Raw genomic sequence first — 20,410 nt, 5'->3', positions numbered from 1 at the left:
TCCACAGGTCTCTGATGATGTCTCTTCTTGACGGTGCAGTCGGGAACATTCACTGGTCGTCGTTCATTCAGAGGGGGCCTACAGGAGGTCGCCGTCCGCTCTCTGTGTACCTTGTCAAGGGTCACTTGTCTGCGCTGCTCTCCATCACCACCACATGTCTGCCACTGTGCTCACGCTTGGCCCCCATCAGGCCCAGAGACATGGTGGTCAGGGCGTTTTTTGATTGTGTTGTGCTGGTTTCGCTGTCCTCTCCTCGTCATTGCGGTACCACTTGATGGAGGGCGAGGGCCCGCCGGTGTAGTGGCTAGTCAGTAGGACGCTCTTTCTCACACGGATGACAATCTTGTCATGGGAATCCACCTTGATGGTCGGGGACTTCAGTTCCCGTTTGCAGGTGATGGGTTTGGTCTGTCGATGGGTTTGGTCTGTCGTGGTCTGCAGTGCCGGGGTGGAGGTCGTCAAAAGGTTGATCTCCTCTTCGTCAGTGTCTCCTTGTTCAGTCTCCTTCGTGGTCCCCTGCTCCACTTTCTTGGGGATGTCTGTGGGCTGGGTTGGATGGTTCTCCCACGGTTGTTGTCGTCGCCTCTGGTTGTGTCCGCAGCTCCTTGGCGGCGTCCCTGATGGTTCTATGCTGTCGTGGGTCGCTCAGGTCACTGGGTTGTGTTCCTCTCTGTCTGGTCCTGCTGTCGTTCGTGGTTCAGGTCACGCATCGTCTCACTCGTCCTGTCCTCTCACCAATTCGTGATCTGAGGGTGATAAACACTGCCTTAGAAAACTCCTCGCATAAATGATTCAACGCCTTTCTGCTAAAGAGGAAAATCATTTAGGGTTAATTCAATTTATTGTAAATAAAATCACTTAATTGAAAATAGGAAATGCAAGCCAATTGCATTAGCAGTGATTCCTTGTGTCAAGAAGGTCACATTCACTACAATCTTATCATTAGGCTTTAAATAAAATTAGTAAATGAATGGCCAAAGTCTTGAATCAGATAAAATTGAAGTTGATCTTACCTCAGGATGCGTACGATGGTGTGCTTCTTCAAGATACTTACCTCGCCATGACTTCTCGGTTGTTCTTCACATCTCAGTGTGGCTCATCATAGCATAGCATGGGGAAAAAACATAAAATCTAGGTAGCCAGTTAATTTTGCATGAAAAACAATCATTCGTTTTGTCATCTAATCCTAACTAACCTTACTGTCATGCATTTGTCCTAATAAACTAACCTACACTGTAGCACTCAACACTTTGATGACCATTGTTACTCAGCTGATAGAGGTGTGCCCTGCCTGATGTCCTGTCGTACAGAACCTGTGAGTCGCTTTGGATAAAAGTGTCAGCTAAATGATCAATGTTGTTGATATCTTGTACATTTAGATAATTGTGCTGCAATTTTGGTGGTTGATAATTTTGCAGTCATGGAAAGTATTAGTTGTTAAAAGAATAGTCTAAGGAATAGTCATGCATGTTATTGGTTATAAACAGAGAATAGAAGGAGGGGATTGTAAGTAGTTGTTTTCATCATTAATCTTTCATCTCGGGCACTTCTCTAATTCATGTGCCTTTTGAAAAGAGATGATGAAAACGACTGGTTAGTTATTGTTAGTATGGGAGTTAGGTAGATTTTCATAACTGCAAATTCATCACCGGTGTCTAATTCATGTTAATTAAGTGGTTCTCTGTTGCCATCCACCGCCAGGTGAGTTCATCAAGTCTGTGGTCACGAGTGTAGGCATTTGCATTGCTTTGTCTCCCAAGTGTAAATCTGCATCTAAAGCGATACTTCCTACTATACTAAGTAGAGATACTAAGTTGAGTCTCTATAGGTGTGGTCAGACTGGCTATTTGCATTGTCTTTCACTCCACATCGTCCTCAGCTGGTTTGAGTGTTCAAATGTAGATTACTTTGGGGTCTCAATTTAAATGATTGTAGCTGGTCTCACTTTGTGTCTTGTCTGTGTTCAGATGCAAATCACTGGAGTTTCAACTTTTGTGATACAATGTGTTTACACCCATTCTGCATCTTGACCCAGAGCCAGATCTCTTGGTTGTCTGTAAATACAAACACATGTTAATTTCCCACTCTTTTCTTTTATTCTGGGTGAATCCGGTGTAGTCATGCACTGTTTTGCATCTCGCCTCAGAGCCAGATCTGTAAATACAAACACATGTTAATTTTCCACTCTTTTCTAAGACCATCTGAGTGGGTTCTCCTTGATTGTCTGTGAGCTTAACAAAGCATCAGCTATTTCTCATCCATCCCGTTCTAGGATGTAATGATAGTGTTATCATTTATCAATCATATCGCATATGTACACAGGCATCATATCGCTGCTGTCGGGACAAAACCTCATAACTCCAAAAACCCAACTTTTCAGCAGATGAAAAAAACTAACACAGATTTGAGGGTGAATAGAGTTAGGAGGTTTAGACAGATGATCGGTTTAATGCTTTCCCATTGTTTAAACTTTGTAAAACACACACACACATATGGAGGATGATCTACGGAGTTGATTTATATAATAAAAAAAAATTCAAAAAATGGAGTTATGAGGTTTTGTCCCGACAGCAGCGATATGAATGTGGAACCACACATTTTGAATCATGTTTAAAAATGTCTTACAATGGAAAGGGCTAGTTATCTTTCATTGGTTCTTTAGATAAACACATTAACTCAAGTGAATATAACCTAAACATCTTACTTTTAAACATAATCTATGTTGTTTGTGTTCCATGTTTTCAACATTGAAAGCTTATAAAGTCTAATCTAACGCTGTTTATGTGGACTACAATTCCTGTACTGCCATATACTGGGAACCGGAAGTGTTTGTTTAGCTCCCATGGTCAGTATGACCGGTACGCCCACAGATGTATTATAATTCTGAAACAGACATTGTAATTAGCTTTATGTGACTTATAATGTGTAAATTAAAGCAACATAAACACTCAAGTGATCTGAGATAGTTGTAATTTGCTGTAACTGAGATGATAGTTGTGTATATGTACAGTTTCTACGTCAAATGACTCCCTTTTCTTGACTCCTTTTGTATCACAAACAGTACTGAATTTGCAAATCTGGTATGTCATAAATGTACAGATGTAGCAGTACTGACTATCTGTATGTCATGTATGTCATAATATGTCCTGATAAATTGAAAATGGGGGACCCTGATGTAAACAAATCTGGTATTGAAAATGGGGGACCCTGATGTAAACAAGACTAAAGTCTCTCTCTGGTCTGCATCCCCTTAACAATTGTGTGTTGAGCTGTGCTGTATTGTACCTATTCTGCAATCTGTTAATAACGTTTTCAATCAATCAATCAAAGCATCCATATTTATGATTTTCATACTCACCGGGGAAAGCTGCAATGTTCGGTTCGTTTCTCCGGTGGTCTGGGATAATGCAATCCTGGAAACACTCTTCTGCATCTCGCCACCGCAACTCAACACTTTCCAATAGCAGCGCGCACATACATATACAAATAAAACATATACTGCACGTGGATTTCATATACCTTCGGCCTTGGGCATATTAAACTTTACGTTTGCCTATGGATAGTTTAATATAAAATCATAACTTTAACGGCGCGCATAGCGTCACGTCATTGCTCCATGCGACGTTCGTGTGTTCTCATTCGCCTCGGAAATAACGCTTTGCAATTCATACAGTATTTTTCCCACGAGCTCTCAATAGCCTGGAATTCCTATACCAGCGTTTTGTTACCGAATGAACGCGCCTGTGCATATGTGAAACGTAAACAAACTGAAACGATAAAACTATACTTCCCCAAATGGTTGTTCCCGTGGGCCGGTTCCGGAAATTACTATTCTAATTTGTCGCGTGAACTGCACTTCAATGTTATTCTCTGTGTATAACGGTATCTTGACCCAGAGCCAGATCTCTTGGTTGTCTGTAAATACAAACACATGTTAATTTCCCACTCTTTTCTTTTATTCTGGGTGAATCCGGTGTAGTCATGCACTGTTTTGCATCTCGCCTCAGAGCCAGATCTGTAAATACAAACACATGTTAATTTTCCACTCTTTTCTAACCGATGGATTACATCGGTCCCCACTTTTACCTGTTCCAAACAATCCTGATATATTATACATTAATCTCACCCACATTATAAGAAAGAAAAGTGAGTATTGTGGTATAATATGTCCTCATGTAAATATGTTCCCCTTACCTGTGCCCCCCCCCCTCTCTGTGGAATCACCCCCCTCCCCTGTGTCCCCAAACCTGTACCCCCTCCCCCCCATCTGACCTATCAAATGGGACCACACACCCCCTTTGTTGAACTATAAAGGGCTCCTCCCGACCACAATCAAGGTCGCTTTACCTGGGTCACTTCAGCTGACTACCTGGGGAGAGCCCCTCAGCCATTCTCTCTATGTAATCTATCTGTTTGGTTAATAAACCTTTGTTATTATCCAAGCCTCGGTTGACTGAGCACATTCTTCATCAGGATATCTACAAATATCCCACAAAGGCCACTGGCCATGACAACATCCCCTCCAAATTCCTCAGAGACGCAGCAGCCGCCATCACCCCAGTCATCACACACATAATAAACCTCTCTATAAAACAGGGGCACGTCCCCAAGGACTTCAAAATTGCGAGAGTGACCCCTCTGCACAAAAGGGGCAGCAAATTAGACACAGGCAACTACCGCCCTGTTTCTATTCTTACCTCCATCTCGAAAGTCATGGAGAAAATAGTCTACGAACAGGTCGAAAAGTACCTGGCGGAAAAAAATCTAATCTACGAATTCCAATCTGGCTTCAGAACGTCCCACTCCACTGACACATGCCTCCTCTATTTGAACGACCACATCAAACAAGAGGTGGACGCGGGCAAATACTGCGGCATGGTCATGCTGGACCTTCAAAAGGCCTTCGACACTGTCAATCACTCCATTCTAATGGACAAGCTAAAAGCAATTGGTTTTGATAGCTTATCAGTGAGCTGGATGCAATCCTACCTGGAGGGGAGAGAACAGATGGTAGAGGTAAACGGTACTCTATCCCCCCCCCCCCCTCACAGTGAGCTGTGGTGTTCCACAAGGAAGCATACTAGGACCACTACTCTTCCTAATTTATGCAAATGACATGTCGTCAGCCTGTGACTGCAACTTGTTCCTGTTTGCGGACGACTCAGCCCTGCTGGTCTCTGACAAGAACAAGTTGCAGGTTGAAAAAACCCTCAGCACGGAACTAGGCAAAATCTGCATATGGCTCGCTGATAACAAACTATCATTACACATGGGCAAAACAGAGTCCATTCTCTTCGGTTCAAATAACAAACTCAGCAAGACCGACGGCTTCTCAGTTACAGTGGGTGACAATATTGTCACAAGGAAAGACGAAATTACCTACCTGGGTTCCATCCTAGAGGCAAATCTTTCCTGTGACAAAATGGCATCCAATGTAATAAAAAAAGTCAACCAACGAACTAGATTCTTGTACCGGATCTCCTCTCTGGTAAACAAGAATACCCTGAAGACTCTGGCAGGAGCACTCATTCAAGGGTACTATGACTATGCGTGCACCTCATGGTACCAAAGCACCTCAAAGGCGCTTAAAACAAAATTACAAACATCACAAAACAAACTGGTCAGACTACTACTTGACCTGAACCCCAGAACCCACCTCACCTAGGATGGCTTAGAGTAGACGACAGAGTACAGCAACTTGCAATGGGCCTGGTCTACAAGATACACTATATGACCGGGGTGCCCATGTACATGTCAAAATACTTCCCAAAGGTCAGTGAATACCACAACCACTACACCAGAGGAAGCTCAACAAATCATGTTAAACCCAGATTCGGCTCAAACAAGGGACTAAACACGTTTCGCAATTATGCCACAACAATGTGGAACGCCCTACCCAAAGCTGTAAAGGAATGTGAATCCCTGCCCACATTCAAAACCGCTCTTAAAGAGCACCTACGGGAGGCTGCAATTCGAAACTGGCCACCGTAAATGCCGAAAACCCCCACCACCTCCTAATAGACAGTCTCCTCCCCACCGCATGTATATATTCCCTCCCCGCCGTATGTATATTTCCCTCCCACCCACCCCCTCCTAATGTACAGTCCCCTCCCCATCATATGTATATACTCTGTCAGGATCTAGGGGTAACAGTACTGTATATTTGAATACCGCTTATGTCAGAAATGTATCAGTACTAAATACCTATATGTCCCTATGCCATAAATGTCATGTATGTTGTGTATGTCATAAATGTCTATATGAATTGAAAATGGGGGACCCTGATGGAAACAAGACAAACGTCTTTCTCAGGTCTGCATCCCCTTAACAATTGTATTGAGCCGTACTGTATTGTACCCATTCTGCAATCTGTTAAATAAAGTTTTCATTCATTCATTCACATACATTAGCTTAGCACGTTTACTCCACATATTCACGTTACACTGTATACTGCTATGCACTTTACTTTGCACTCTGGTTAGACACCAACTTAATTTCAGAATCAGAAAGGTCTTTATTGCCAAGTAGTTTACACATACAGGGGATTTGAGTTGGTCGTTTTTGGTGCGACATTAACAGACAGACAATTTCGGTAGAATAAAATAAAATTGCAACTAACAACTAAATTAAAATAGAAGCACAATAGAATAAAATTATAAAATAAAATAGGCCAGGGGCTGTACAATTGTACACAATGTGGTCAAGTATATACACACTATAGTTAGAAATGAAAATAGCAATATTACAGTGGGATGGAATATTTAGCAGGGCTGTGCAATGACAATACAATCTAATCTAAAATCGTGTTGACAGTCAGACAAACATACAATGTCAAAGGTTCAAAATAAACGCCTGACTGTGTCCGGGGACCCTGATGTAAACTAGATGAAAGTCTTTCTCCGGTCTGCATCCCCTTAACAATTGTGAGTATTGAGCCGTACTGTATTGTACCCATTCTGCAATCTGTTAATAAAGTTATCAATCAATCAATCAAACCATGGGGTGTCTGTCCGACCCCCACAGCGTCCACTGGGGGGCAGCAAACATCAATTTGAGACCCATTACACATTGGAGCAGGAGCGCCCCCGCGTGGTCAAAAGGTTTGGAAACACATCTGCTCCACAACAGTAGTGGCGATCGGACATCCGCCTGTTGTTGTGTTTTGGTTCCAACATGTCCAGCTACACTAGAATCATTCACCATGCGACGAGTGTGCTGTGTAACAACAAAGGCTCCATGGTGCTCCTGCAGCTGCACAGGAAGGTGTTCCAGCGCTTCGACATCACGGAGGACGAGTTGTGGTTCATCGTGAAGAAGTGCCCCCGCTTCGTGATCGTGAAGAACGCGGAGGAGCGGACGGACGAGTGGGGCGCTGACTGTACCGTTGTCGCGAAAACATCGCTGCGACTGTGCAAGATATATAGAAAACAGGACTGCTCGCATTGCCAGGAGCTGCACCTTTGTAAATATTTTGTTTATGGAAATTGCAGATATGGGAAAGGCAGGTGAGTGTCTTTGTTGTTTAGCTGGCCTCCATCACTTTTGCTGCTAACCCGAGTTAGCTTCTCTGGGAGTGACCACCGCCAGCAGCCCTGACCACGCCCCCGTGTTGTGTCTGACTGGTGCAATTAATAACCTGCAACATACAACAGTGCTTCTGTATTTTTTTTGGTTATGCACCTGATCTAGTGATGAATGAATGAATGAAAACTTTATTTAACAGATTGCAGAATGGGTACAATACAGTACGGCTCAATATACACACAATTGTTAAGGGGATGCAGACCAGAGAAAGACGTTTGTCTTGTTTACACCAGGGTCCCCCATTTTCAATTCATAGTGACATTTATGACTTACACAACATACATGACATCATGACATTTATGGCATAGGGACATACATGACATACAGGTATAATAGTACTGTTACATTTGTGACATATATGATATGCAAATATACAGTACTGTGTTACCCATAGATATTGACAGAGATTATATACATATGGTGGGGATGAGAATATACACATATGATGGGGAGGAGACTGTACATTAGGAGCGGGTGGGTGGGTGGGTAGGAGAGAAATATACATACGGTGGGGAGAGAATATATACATACGGTGGGGAGGAGACTGTACATTAGGAGGGGGGGGGGGCGTTGGACATTTACGGTGGCCAGTTTCGAATTGCAGCCTCCCGTAGGTGCTCTTTAAGAGCGGTTTTGAATGTGTAATAGACTGCGTGTTGACAGTTTGAGTCTCTCACCCCCTCCTCGTAGGAAACCGTGCAAGTTCTCCCATGATATACGTTCAGAGCACAACTACCCCATCCTGAGAGAGTGCACCCTGCATGAGCTGAGTGAAGACGACCTGTTTCTACTGCTCCTGCAGAACGATCCCACCTTGCTGCCGGAGGTAATGCACCTATGTGCCCAAAGATGTGATTGGCTCACCTATGGCGGGACACACATCTGTATCCCTTGCACTTCCAAGCTGGCCAAATACTGTCGTTTTCCTTTGTTCTTTGCGAAAAATATTATTATTTTATTTTTTATCACATGCTTGTTTTGCTATCCACTGTGACCTCCGTTTAAATGTGGGACATTTTTTTTGCATTGCAGGTGCTTCTGGTGGTTTGTGTGGCGCTCTGGCGTTGTTGTCAGTGCTCTTAAGTTGTGCTCTCTGTTTAGTAAAGCGTTGGAGAAATGTTTCCACCGCAGCTCACTGTCGTTTCGACTTTTCTCTGGAGAAGAACAAAAGACCAGAGTAGCCTTTTTCGTATTCCTGGGATTTTGCAGAGGGAGAGAGAGAGAGGGGGAAGCGCCTGTAGACGTAGCGGTACCGGTGAAACGAGAATCCAGCTATCTGATTTGGATGATACTTCCTCGAATGAGAGCAGTTTCACTGGCCACAATCAAAAAGGAGTACTACACGGTAATGTCAACGCAGGAGATGTAAGTTGATTTTTTTAAGGTCAGGCTGCTGTTAAAGTCAAAACACACACAAAAAACAAGTCAAGTCAAATAGTTCCAACACCAGAAAATATAATGCCCAGAACTGGGTGAAGAAAAACTGGAACGAAGAAATGCCCTCGAAGGACCTGACCCTGTTTTGTAAAAAAAAAAAAAAAAAAAAAAAAAAGAAAAACAACAACAACAACAAAAGAAAATGTAAAAACAAAAAGTGCCCTGTTGATGTGCGTTTGACCTGAGAGGGAAGTGTCCATTTCCGGAGAGGTAAAGTAGTGTGTGAGAGGTTTGGATTATTGACTTGTGATTGTCCCAAGAGACTCTGGATCTGGTTTGAAAAGTGTGAGTGAAACACGTTGCGGCAGCGAATCGACGGTGTTCCTCGTGTGCTCCCTCCCTCCTCCTCTACAGGTGTGTTCTCACTACAACAAGGGCCCAGGGCCGGACGGCGCCTGCACCTTCATGGACAACTGCACCAAGTTGCACGTGTGCATGCACTTTGTGCAGGGCGCCTGTCTGTTCGGCCACAAGTGCAAGCGGCAGCACGTCGTCGACCAGCACGGCCGCCGCATGCTGGAGGAGCGGGGCCTCGGTGGAGACGTCGTCCACGACCTGCCCTTCATCTACCAGAACATCCACCACCTCACTGCGCCCACGCCCTATGTCCCCAGAGGTAAGTGTGTGTCATCTACCAGAACATCCACCACCTCACTGCACCCACGCCCTACGTCCCCAGAGGTAAGTGTGTGTCATCTACCAGAACATCCACCACCTCACTGCACCCACGCCCTACGTCCCCAGAGGTAAGTGTGTGTCATCTACCAGAACATCCACCACCTCACTGCACCCACGCCCTACGTCCCCAGAGGTAAGTGTGTGTCATCTACCAGAACATCCACCACCTCACTGCACCCACGCCCTACGTCCCCAGAGGTAAGTGTGTGTCATCTACCAGAACATCCACCACCTCACTGCACCCACGCCCTACGTCCCCAGAGGTAAGTGTGTGTCATCTACCAGAACATCCACCACCTCACTGCACCCACGCCCTACGTCCCCAGAGGTAAGTGTGTGTCATCTACCAGAACATCCACCACCTCACTGCACCCACGCCCTACGTCCCCAGAGGTAAGTGTGTGTGTGTGTGTGTATGTATTTGCGTGTGTGTTAGAGTTTATTGTAATTTTTAGGGATGTCCGATATTATCAGCCTACCGATATTATCGGCCGATATCGGCATTAACACTTTAACTGCCGGGAAACGCTTTACAGCGTCATTCCCGGCCATGCTCAAGTTGCCGAAGGACGCTTTACAGCGTCTTTAATATCAATATTTAAAAAATCTGTGATCGGATTCATATTTCCCCTCCGCTGGCCTGAGATCCACCAGGAGGACCCACTGAGCTCTCTGGCGGTTCAGGAGCGCCATCTGGTGGCCGATCGGCGCAATCGCCAAACAGGATGTGCTATGGAGGTTGTGCTGGTCGGCCATATTACTTCCGGGCACTCGGTTTGGCTGCCGGCACTCTGGCTCGTCACAATATAATAGCGATCCATTGCCAATAACTCGATAAACAACATGATTTGGACGTATATAGTATTATACAAGCTGGAAATGGTTCATCAGGATAAACATCCCATAATCGAAAACGGTCTACACCACGCTGATCGTCCAACGGCGCGAGGAAGATCCGGTGAGATTCAGCGTTATTCTTGAACGTGTTCCATATAAACTGTTATGATGAACATATGACCCACACTAGATGAATGATATAACGCTGCCCACGGAATTATAAACGATCCCCCGCCCATCCGGTCATCATCAGATCATACGTAGATCATTCTAGAAGTACGTCCAATTGAAATTTTTTATATCGCCCCGATTGCCATCAAACTGTATTTCATCATCAATATAATGCATTTGAGGCTATAGATCACGTTCTGGAGAAAGCTGCAGAGAGAGATGAAAACATACTTATACATTAGACCATACTTTACTATGAATATGTGAATGAAAAAGTTTAACGTTGCTACACAATGAACAATACATATAGGACTTTGAATGGGCCCTAATAATGGCAATGTAGCAATAGAATTTAAAAAGTTATAGCCATGCAAAGAAGGGGTACTTATCCATAGACAAATAGAGCTGGCAACCCATGGTATAGCATGAATTTAACCTCCGGCACCCATAGTGTTAAAATGTGATATCGGAAGATATCGGTATCTGTTTAAAAAAAAAACTTTTCTATTTTATTTAATTTTTTTACATTTCTATAACCTTTATTTACCCAGGCAAGCAAGTAAGAACAAATTCAGATTTTATTTATTGTCAAAAGTATGCATAATGTTGTGTTAATTCCACAACAAGAGATATGTAATGTTAATTACCTGAAATTATTAAATTTTTTGGGGGGGGGAACCCTGCATATATCTGTATCGGTTGATATCGGTATCGAAAATTAAGAGTTGGACAATATCGGTATATCGGTATCGGTAAAAAAGCCAATATCGAGCATCCCTAGTAAATTTTTTATTTTTACTTGTATGCATGTACATAACCTTGTTTTTGTTGCAGCTCCCCCCCCCCTTCGTTCAAAAGGCCTTTGCTTTTTGGTCGGCTGTTTTTGTATATAATAATTTGTTCGTACTTGCTTGCCTGGGTAAATAAAGGTTAAATAAAAATAAAATGGAGCCTGACCGATAAATCTGTTGCCATGATACTACTGGCTTATTACTGACATGTATCTCAATGTTAATGATTCCCCCACAGGTAATCCCGTCTGTTGGTTAGCCATATTTTATGTAGCTGTAGTAGCAGGCTCATGTTGAGCTGGCATGAAGATATGTTATACATCACCCGCAAAGGGGATAAATATTGCTCCAAAATCAAGTTACATTTGGAAAATGGGCATGGCCCTTCACTGAGATATCCGAATAAAAATGGGCTCATTGGAACCACACAAGGCTCCTCTTTGCAGCCATGGGCAATTTATGCTAGTTGTATGCAGATTTAGGCCCAAACCATGCAGTTTTTTTTTGCATGCAGTACAAATAGGCTGTCCTGCAAAAGGATGTGTCAGAATATTGTCCAATACATCGATATTGGACTTTTTATGAATACAATTAAAATTTTATATATATATATATATATATATATATATATATATATATGTTTCTGTATGTCAGAGAGAATGTGTGACCCAGTCCACAAGCCCATCACTGGGACGGAAGAGAGGAATGAGATCTGCCTGCACTTCATCCGCAAGAACTGTCGCTTCCAGGGTGAGCTCGCCGCCTTCTAGCCGATTTGGCTTTAGTTTTTTTGCACGTTGCCTTGGGTGAGATTGTGTCAACAATAGGGGTGTAACGATGCATCGATTAATCGAAATGCATCGATTCTAATGTGACGATTCAACTGCATCGATTTGAATATGTTAGAATCGATTATAATCTAAATTAATCGGGGGGGGGGAAAAATTATGTTTTTTTTTTTTTTTGTGTGTGTATTGTTTTTATTGACATAGTCCATTCATGCTGAGTGAATCAGTTCCCCCAGCCACATTTGTCTATTCAAATTTTTTGGGGAATTAACTGATAGAAAATGTATCGAATCGAATCGTGGTCAAATAAAGAGATTTCATGATGCATTGACTCGTTGCCTGAATAATCGTTGTGAGGTCGCATCGTTACACACCTAGTCAACAAGCTATTGTCCTGTCTGTCTGTCTGTCTCTCTAGACCAGTGTATCCGTGTGCACTCTACCCTCCCCTACAAGTGGGAGGTGTTCGACGGGAGCTGCTGGAGGGACCTGAGGCACATGGAGGAGATCGAGCGGGCCTTCTGCGACCCCCGCAAGACGCAAAGGTCAGGGGTCGGCTCCTTCCGAACGCCGATGGGCGTCATAGCGCTCTTGCCGGGAGCTAGGCACAGAGCTTAAAGGAACACGCCAACATTTTGGCAAATTAGCTTATGTCTTCTCCAGAGAGAGACAAGAAGATAGACACCAGTTTCCTCTCATGTGCGTTCAGTAGAAAGCTATCTGGCTGCATGTTAGCCTAGCTTAGCACAATGAATGGAAGCGGACAGTGATGGGTAGCCTTTGTTAGTTGGACAATGCCTAGGCTACCCATCACTGTCTGTTTCCATTCATTGTGCTAAGCTAGGCTAACATGCAGCCAGATAGCTTTCTACTGAACGCACATAGAGGACACTGGTATCTATATTCTTGTCTCTCTCTGGAAAAGACGATAAGCTAGCTAATTTCCCAAAATGTTGGCGTGTTCTCTTAAACGCTTTGTTGGTTGTTCTGTTCACAGCACAGGAGCGCGGCCCATAGACTTCCTGACCATGACACGGGAGTTGGACCCCATCCGCCGCCTCTCCACGGTTTCCTCGGTTACAAAGCCCGCCCACTACATACTGACAACCGAGTGGCTGTGGTACTACAAGGGCGACCACGAAAACTGGATCGAGTACGGACGGCCTGTGAGTCCCGTTAGGCCACAGGTGTCTCGTAATTTTATTTTGGGATAACCTTTTAGAAGTTAAAAGGAGAATTCCACAGTGTCTTCCTTACACAAACTCGTTTTACACATTCGCTAATCGCTCGACAAAACAACATGTGCTTCAGAATTACAATTTAGTCATTTTAGCTGACTCTTTTATCCAAAGTGACTTACAGATTGTGAACAACAAGTCACCAGGAGGGGTACATGTCTGGCAGCTAAGGGTCAGTGGCGTTGTTTGTCAAATAATATCGAGCTTGAGTGTTGCACTCTTGAGTGCATAGTAGTATAGACATATTAGCAAGATAGGTAGTAGTATAAGAATAGCATTGTATTAGGGTACATAATGTTAAAGGTTAGAGGGTTATTTTATAAAAAATGTATCTGATATTATTTCAGATATTGTTTGAGGAGGTGTGTTTTCAGTCGACAGTGGAACATTGGTTGTATTTCAGCTGTACGTCAACACGGGTGTAGTGACACCTGTCTGCCAGGGTGAGGCAGGCTATTTATTGTCAATGTACTCTGCAGTTGGGGAAACCTTTTTGTCGCTATTATCACAGCCAGTTGGCTCTACTCACATTTTGCTATATTCACTTCGCTAGCATAATTATCGTTTCACTGTTGGGAAGAAAACTCTGGTGTCTCCTTCAGCCCTGTATGATGATGAGAGATAAAGGGCGCTGTTTCCCCACATAAAAAAAAAAAAACCTGAATCCTATGTTATTCAGACATAACATGGACCGACGTGTCGCCTCCTCCCCCAGAAACTCTGTATGAGCAGACGTCTAGTGAACTGCCGACACTTATTTCCTCCACTATGTTTTCAACTTTCCTCGACTTGGGCCCTATTGAAATGAATTGAGGAAATGGTGTCTACAGTTCACTAGAGACACGGAACACATTGGTAAGTTTCATGTCCGGTTAGCTTATAGCTTATCCGCAACAGTAAGTTACTTCCGGGCCCGGGGTAGGCCTGATTGGCCCCGACAGGCACGTGACGCGCAACTTTCTCTGCCGCAGAGCGGCAGAGCGGAGCTCATTATATGCCAGTAACCGCCCCCTAATTCAGTATCCAGAAATAGCTCAATTGGCAAGACTGCATGGCTGTGGATCCTACGGCTCGTTGCTGGCGAGTTCGATTCCCTTCAATTTTTTTTTTTTTTTTTTTAACTATTCGCATTCTTTCGCCGTTTCATTTCGCCGGTTAAGTTTAGGCATTGTTTCGGAGTTGGTTAAGGTTAGGCATTGTTTCGGAGTTGCTTAAGGTTAGAAGGGTTAAGTTTAGGCGCTGTTAAGGAGCTGGTTAAGGTTAGAGTTTGACTTAGAGAATGGCAATCTTTTTTAACGTGCATTCATTTCGCCGGTTAAGTTTAGGCATTGTTTCGGAGTTGGTTAAGGTTAGGCATTGTTTCGGAGTTGCTTAAGGTTAGAAGGGTTAAGTTTAGGCGCTGTTAAGGAGCTGGTTAAGGTTAGAGTTTGTGTTAGAGAATGGCAATAGACAGCCTATTTCCGCGCGACAGCTCTCGGCAGCCTCGTTGCGCGTCCTGAGTTTGCCGCGTCACGTGCCTGTCGGGGCCAATCAGGCCTACCCCGGAAGTAACTTACTGTTGCGGAACAGTTACAGGCGTCCGGTTAAGCTAAGCTATACCTTCTGAAAGGTCTACCTTTTTAAAAGGGCTGTCCAGGGCACTTATGGCTGTCCCTCAGCGACACGCTCCGCTCATCCTGTCACAGTTAGCGTTATTAGGCCGACACAACATCCTATACAAGCGAAACAATTGATTAGGAGGAATAGATTGATCCACGTTTCAGCACCACAGTGAAGGACAGCTCCACCTTATGATGTACCTTTGTCCTTCAGGGACCTCTCTAGGAAACGCTCTCTTAGAAGCAAGCTCCTTTTTGAAAAGGTATACCTTAGAAACCTGTGTAGAACATTTAAGGTCCACCGAAATGGGGAAATAGTATAGTAACTTTTTGTGTAAACTGTTATATAAGAACATGTATGTGTTGGGTTCATTGATGCATGTATGAGTGATTGTGTTTGTGTAGATTTTTGGTGTTTATTATAACATCGGGGGTATTTGTTAGGGGCAAGATTTGAGAAGGCCGGAAGGTATTATGTAATATAGTCAACTCACTTTATGAAGGCAATTGAGTCGTGTAGACACCCAAGTCTTGATAAACTTGTGCACCAATACCTCCTCGTGCTTGCTACCTTGACTAATTAGATTAGATTAAAATGTATTGTCATTATACAGCACAAGTACAGTACAACAAAAATAAGTTTGGCATTCAACCAGAGTGCAAATATAACGGTAAAGTGTAACAGCAATATACAATGTACAGGTGATTAAACCGGGTACAAAATATACAAATTAGTACTACTGAGTGTAGTACTAATCAGATGTACTGTATGTACAGAGTTGTAGTATAATATGTACTGTGATACAGGTATAAAGACAGTATGGTTGTAGTCATACTGGCCAGCAGTGTAACTAGTAAGAGTAGGATATGTACAGTTATAGATATAGTATCTATAGATATGTAAAAGGACTATGTACAGATGGACGTGGATATATATATGCGGTGAGAATAAATATATATATGGTATATACAGCATTTGTACATGCTATCATACAGAGCTATGGGTTATATTCAGGTCTACAAGTAAGTATATAGTGGGGATATATGCAGTTGCATTCAGACAAATATGGATATATATATATGCAGTAAATATAAATGTAAATATGCGGTATATACAGCACTGTTGTAATTTGGCCATATTTACAAAGACTTAAGTTTTAGTTTTGTTCGTTTTAGAAATGCACAATATAATTTAATTTTTTTTTTTTTTTTTTTTATTAAGAAAAAAAAATGTCACCAGTTTTTTTGTTTTTGTTTATAATAACCTTAGTCCAAGACTAATGGACCCTTTCACCCTCCCCCTCTTCTGCGGTCAGGACGACAAGCTGCGCAAGACGTCCCTGACGTCGCAGGACCTGGAGGAGGCGTACATGGCCGACAGGACCGCGGAGGTGACCGTGGTGAAAGGGCGCCGCGAGTACCATCTCAGCTTCCACGGTAACTCCTGATCCGTCTCCCATCGCCGTCCACCTGTGGCCACGGAGAGACGCACTCTACTACGCCTCTCTCTCTTCTGATCTTCCTCCCAGTTGACTTGATTTCATCTCACCTCATTTTGATATTTTATTTTGTTTTATCGTACTACTACTTAGTATTAGTAGTACGATAAAACTAAATAAAATAAAAAAGAATTGGTAAGATGAAATAGTCAATCGTTTACAGAAAGTGTCTTGTGTATGTGCATGTTAACTCATTCAGCGCCAGCTATTAGATGGGGCCTGTTGTAGCAATGCCACGCTTTAAAAGATAGGAGTGCGTCACCTTGTTTGTAGAGCTATAACTATATTCTATATTATAGCTATGGATACAATACTATGGCCCATTTGACATCAACTATCTATTGTTCAGTATGTGAAAAAGAATAAAAAAATGTCATCCATACGTTCCCGTGTTATAATACCGTGGTGAATATAAGTATGGTTTTAGAGTGGTCTGGGGTCATTCCCGAAAGGCTGAGTTATAGCCTCATACGTGAATCCTACTATAAGCGTTGCCGTTTCTTGCCTGGACACGCTACTATTCCCAAATCAAATGTTTATAATAGGTATTATGTTTCATCATGAATGCATGCAAGGGGGGGTGGGGTCGTTTCTGATTATTTGTTTGCCAGTAATGGCATTCGTATTGAACACTAAACTTTTATCAGCTTGATCGTTATAAAAGCATTGCACGATTGAGCCAGAATTCACATCAGATAGTCCTTACCTGTGATCGGGAGTATTCCAAAAATAATATTCCAATTGTTTGATCACCATCTGGTCCATCCAATGTCCATTTGGTCCACGACATAACCCACCACAACATATGGATCGGGAGCATTTGACGCGCTTCAATGCAACTGGGAGAACCGCTCAACTGGCCCGACCCAGAAAACTGCGCCCGGAGACATTTGACCGCTGCACAGGCCAAGATATAAGGTTTCAAAGGGTGCCCGTCTAGATGGATGCGGCCGGTATTGCACTTTGGCGATCTCAGACTCATTCCCTATGGGAACACCAAGGTCCCTGGATGAATAATGAATAAAAAATATTGAATAAAAGAATAAACGACCAAAACCTGAGATATCTCACATTCTGGCGTCCAACGCATGGCGAGTTAACTCCACTTATCTCGGGTTTGGCAATTAAAGAGTTAAGGTGCAGGGTGCGTGTGTGTCCAATAATAATAAGTAGTAGTAGTACGATAAAATAAAAGTACTAATAATAAGTACTACTTATTGTTATTGGACGCACACTGCACCCTGCACTGCACATGCATTGCACTATACGCAAGACACTTTCTGTAAACGATTGATTTATCTTACCTCATTTTATATTTAATTTGATTTTACTACTACTACTTATTGTTACCATTCTTGTATTCATTGTTGTTTCTTAATTGTGCACCGTTGAGTCTGAGCTCTAAACGCACAAATGTCATTACCTGCAATGTCTCCTGTATTGTTGTGTATTTGACAATAAAGAACTTGAACTTGATCTCATCCCCTTCTCTCTCTCTCTCTCCTTCTCTCTCACACTCTCTCCCTCTCTCTCTCTCTCTCTCTCTCTCACACTCTCTCTCCCCCTCTCTCTCTCTCTCTCTCTCTCTACTACAGATATGTATCAGCGGAACCCTAAACACAACACTAAGAGGAGGGTTCGTCGACGACCTCACTTTATCTCCACCTCGGAGGTGGAGAAGAAGACGACTTCCCGGTAGAGAGAAGAGAGAACTGACAGATCTGTTTCTTTCTGAATGAAGAAGAGTGCCTTTACTCTAGCTGGCTTGCTGTCTGAGCGGGCGTATACGTCTGTATTTGGTGAAGCGGGGGTGACCCCACTCTTGTCTGCATTAGACCCTACCTACTTTTGAGTTCGTAGTAGACTAGTATCAATTATGCGTCTTAACTAACTGCAGATGATGTTGTGGTAACGATGTTTCTGAATCGTATTATTATTATGTTACATTTTCTTTTTCTTTTTTTTTTCTGCAGTAGCTTCTGTAAAGTCTAACTATGATGTAGGGACTATGGCTGGATGGATGCTTTGTGTAGGTGTTGTTTGTGTTCGTGACCAAATAAATCTACAAAGAATGTTTGTCATTGTATTGTCTCTTGATTTGAAATGTGCAATCTGTACACATAACTTGTAGAAGATGACAGAAAGGCGGCCTTCGGTCGAGAAGAAAGGTCAAACAGATTCAGTCATGTGGCTAAGTGGCGCAGTGGGCAAGGCGCTCGCCACTAACGCAGGATATGCTGGGTTCGAGCCCAGCTCTCGGCGTTGCTTCCGGCTTGGCTGGTCGTTCATACTAATACAATTGGCAGTATTAGGGGGTGGGAAAGCCGGTGGGTGGGGATTGGACGTTGTGGACAGCGACTCCTACAGGTTGGTTGGTGCGCCTGTACATCAGAATCAGGAAGTATCGGGGGCAGCGTGAGCCTCCCACGCGTTACTCCTCGCCACTGAGAGACCGCGCTGTACAGGTGAAAAGATGCGACGGCTGCCTCCTCGAGTACCAGAGGGGACACGTGATGCAAGGCTTGGTCCTCACTGCAGCCGACCAGTGGGAGGCATGGTCTAGCAACGTTCGAGACAGGGGAGGGAAGAATTGGATAATACGAAATTGGGATGGGAGAAAAATAGAAAATGGGGAGAAAAAGTAGATCAACAACAAACAGATTCATGTGATGTCCTCAAATCAATGTGTAATCGTGTTCAATAATTGAGATTTCAATATCGGTCAAGATAATCGTGATTAGGATTTAGACCATAATCATCAAGCCCTAACACACACACACACAGTTAGATTGTGTGTTGGCTTAAGTGGTGCATACTTAGCGCTGGTGATCAGATCATCGTCATCAAACCTGTATGGATGGACTAAACGGTTGTGCGTGGGCCGCTATTCTTAGACAATCTATCTCTCCTGGCTTTATCTATCAACTCTCTTTCTCTCTATCTATATCTCTATCTCTCTCTGTGTCTAATCTGTTTTCCCCTCACCATCCTTCTTCACCGGTCCCTGTCTCGCTCCCTCCCTCCTCTATCTGTCTTTCTCCCACTCAGTATTTGTGTGTGTGTAATGTATATATGTGTGTGTGTGTGGTGTTGGGGGGGGGGGGGGGGGGGGGTATTTGTGTGTCTGTGTGGGTGTGTGCTGATGGCATTCACATACACACGTGTGAGGGGAGACAAGAGATGGATTGAACAGCTGGGGAGAAAAGAGTGCTGTGAGGAGGAGGAGAAGAGAGAAGAAAAGGAAAAAGAACGACAGAGCGTGAGAGAGAGAAGGGGGTGTGCATTCATAGGACTCTCTGACTTCAGGCAACACTTTTTGTGATTCTCTTTTGTTTATTTATTTTGTGGAGTGGAGTGGGCAGCCCGTGCCCTGGGTGTTTTCTTAGTGAGATCACTGAGACAGTAGGGAGGATGAGAGGGAGACGCAGAAGGGGAGACACGTAGGAAGGAAGGCTCTGGTTTTTGGATGGATTTGATCCCAGCTAAGACTAGAGGTTATTGCACACCTGAGTCCAAGGCGACGGGTTGGCAATTAAGAAGGAAAGAGTTCACGCTGTCTTCTAATAAAACATCTTCATTGTCATCTTTACTTTATATATCGTTAGCCTCATAGCATAATTGCCTAAGTCATTTTTCAAGACTTTCGGAAAAGAATAAAAAACGAATTTTGGCACAAGCCACACGAGTGAGTTAGGCAGAAAGGGATTTGTAACATAACAAGGTTCTGATTGGCTGAGGACACAGCCACTAAGCCAGGGTGGTGCAGCAGTGTGAGGAGAGTAGAGTTAG

The 20,410-nt window shown here is 43.5% G+C and overlaps 1 protein-coding gene across 1 annotated transcript; it reads left to right on the top strand.

Moving 5' to 3' along the window:
• The first annotated feature begins 7,028 nt into the window (after window positions 1-7,028).
• LOC311241923 (protein mono-ADP-ribosyltransferase PARP12-like) lies at window positions 7,029-18,697 on the top strand. The gene is made up of 8 exons (XM_084330876.1): window positions 7,029-7,505; window positions 8,275-8,410; window positions 9,376-9,637; window positions 12,153-12,248; window positions 12,705-12,831; window positions 13,284-13,452; window positions 16,439-16,559; window positions 18,217-18,697. Exons 1-8 carry the CDS (start codon window positions 7,174-7,176, stop codon window positions 18,318-18,320), a joined length of 1,347 nt encoding a protein of 448 aa, XP_084187002.1. The 5' UTR covers window positions 7,029-7,173; the 3' UTR covers window positions 18,321-18,697.
• Window positions 18,698-20,410: the final 1,713 nt, after the last annotated feature.

This window comes from Notolepis coatsorum, assembly GCF_963971535.1.
Source record: "Notolepis coatsorum genome assembly, chromosome: 15".
Taxonomy (NCBI): Eukaryota; Metazoa; Chordata; class Actinopteri; order Aulopiformes; family Paralepididae; genus Notolepis; species Notolepis coatsorum.
This window is presented reverse-complemented; position numbering and strand designations above follow the sequence as displayed.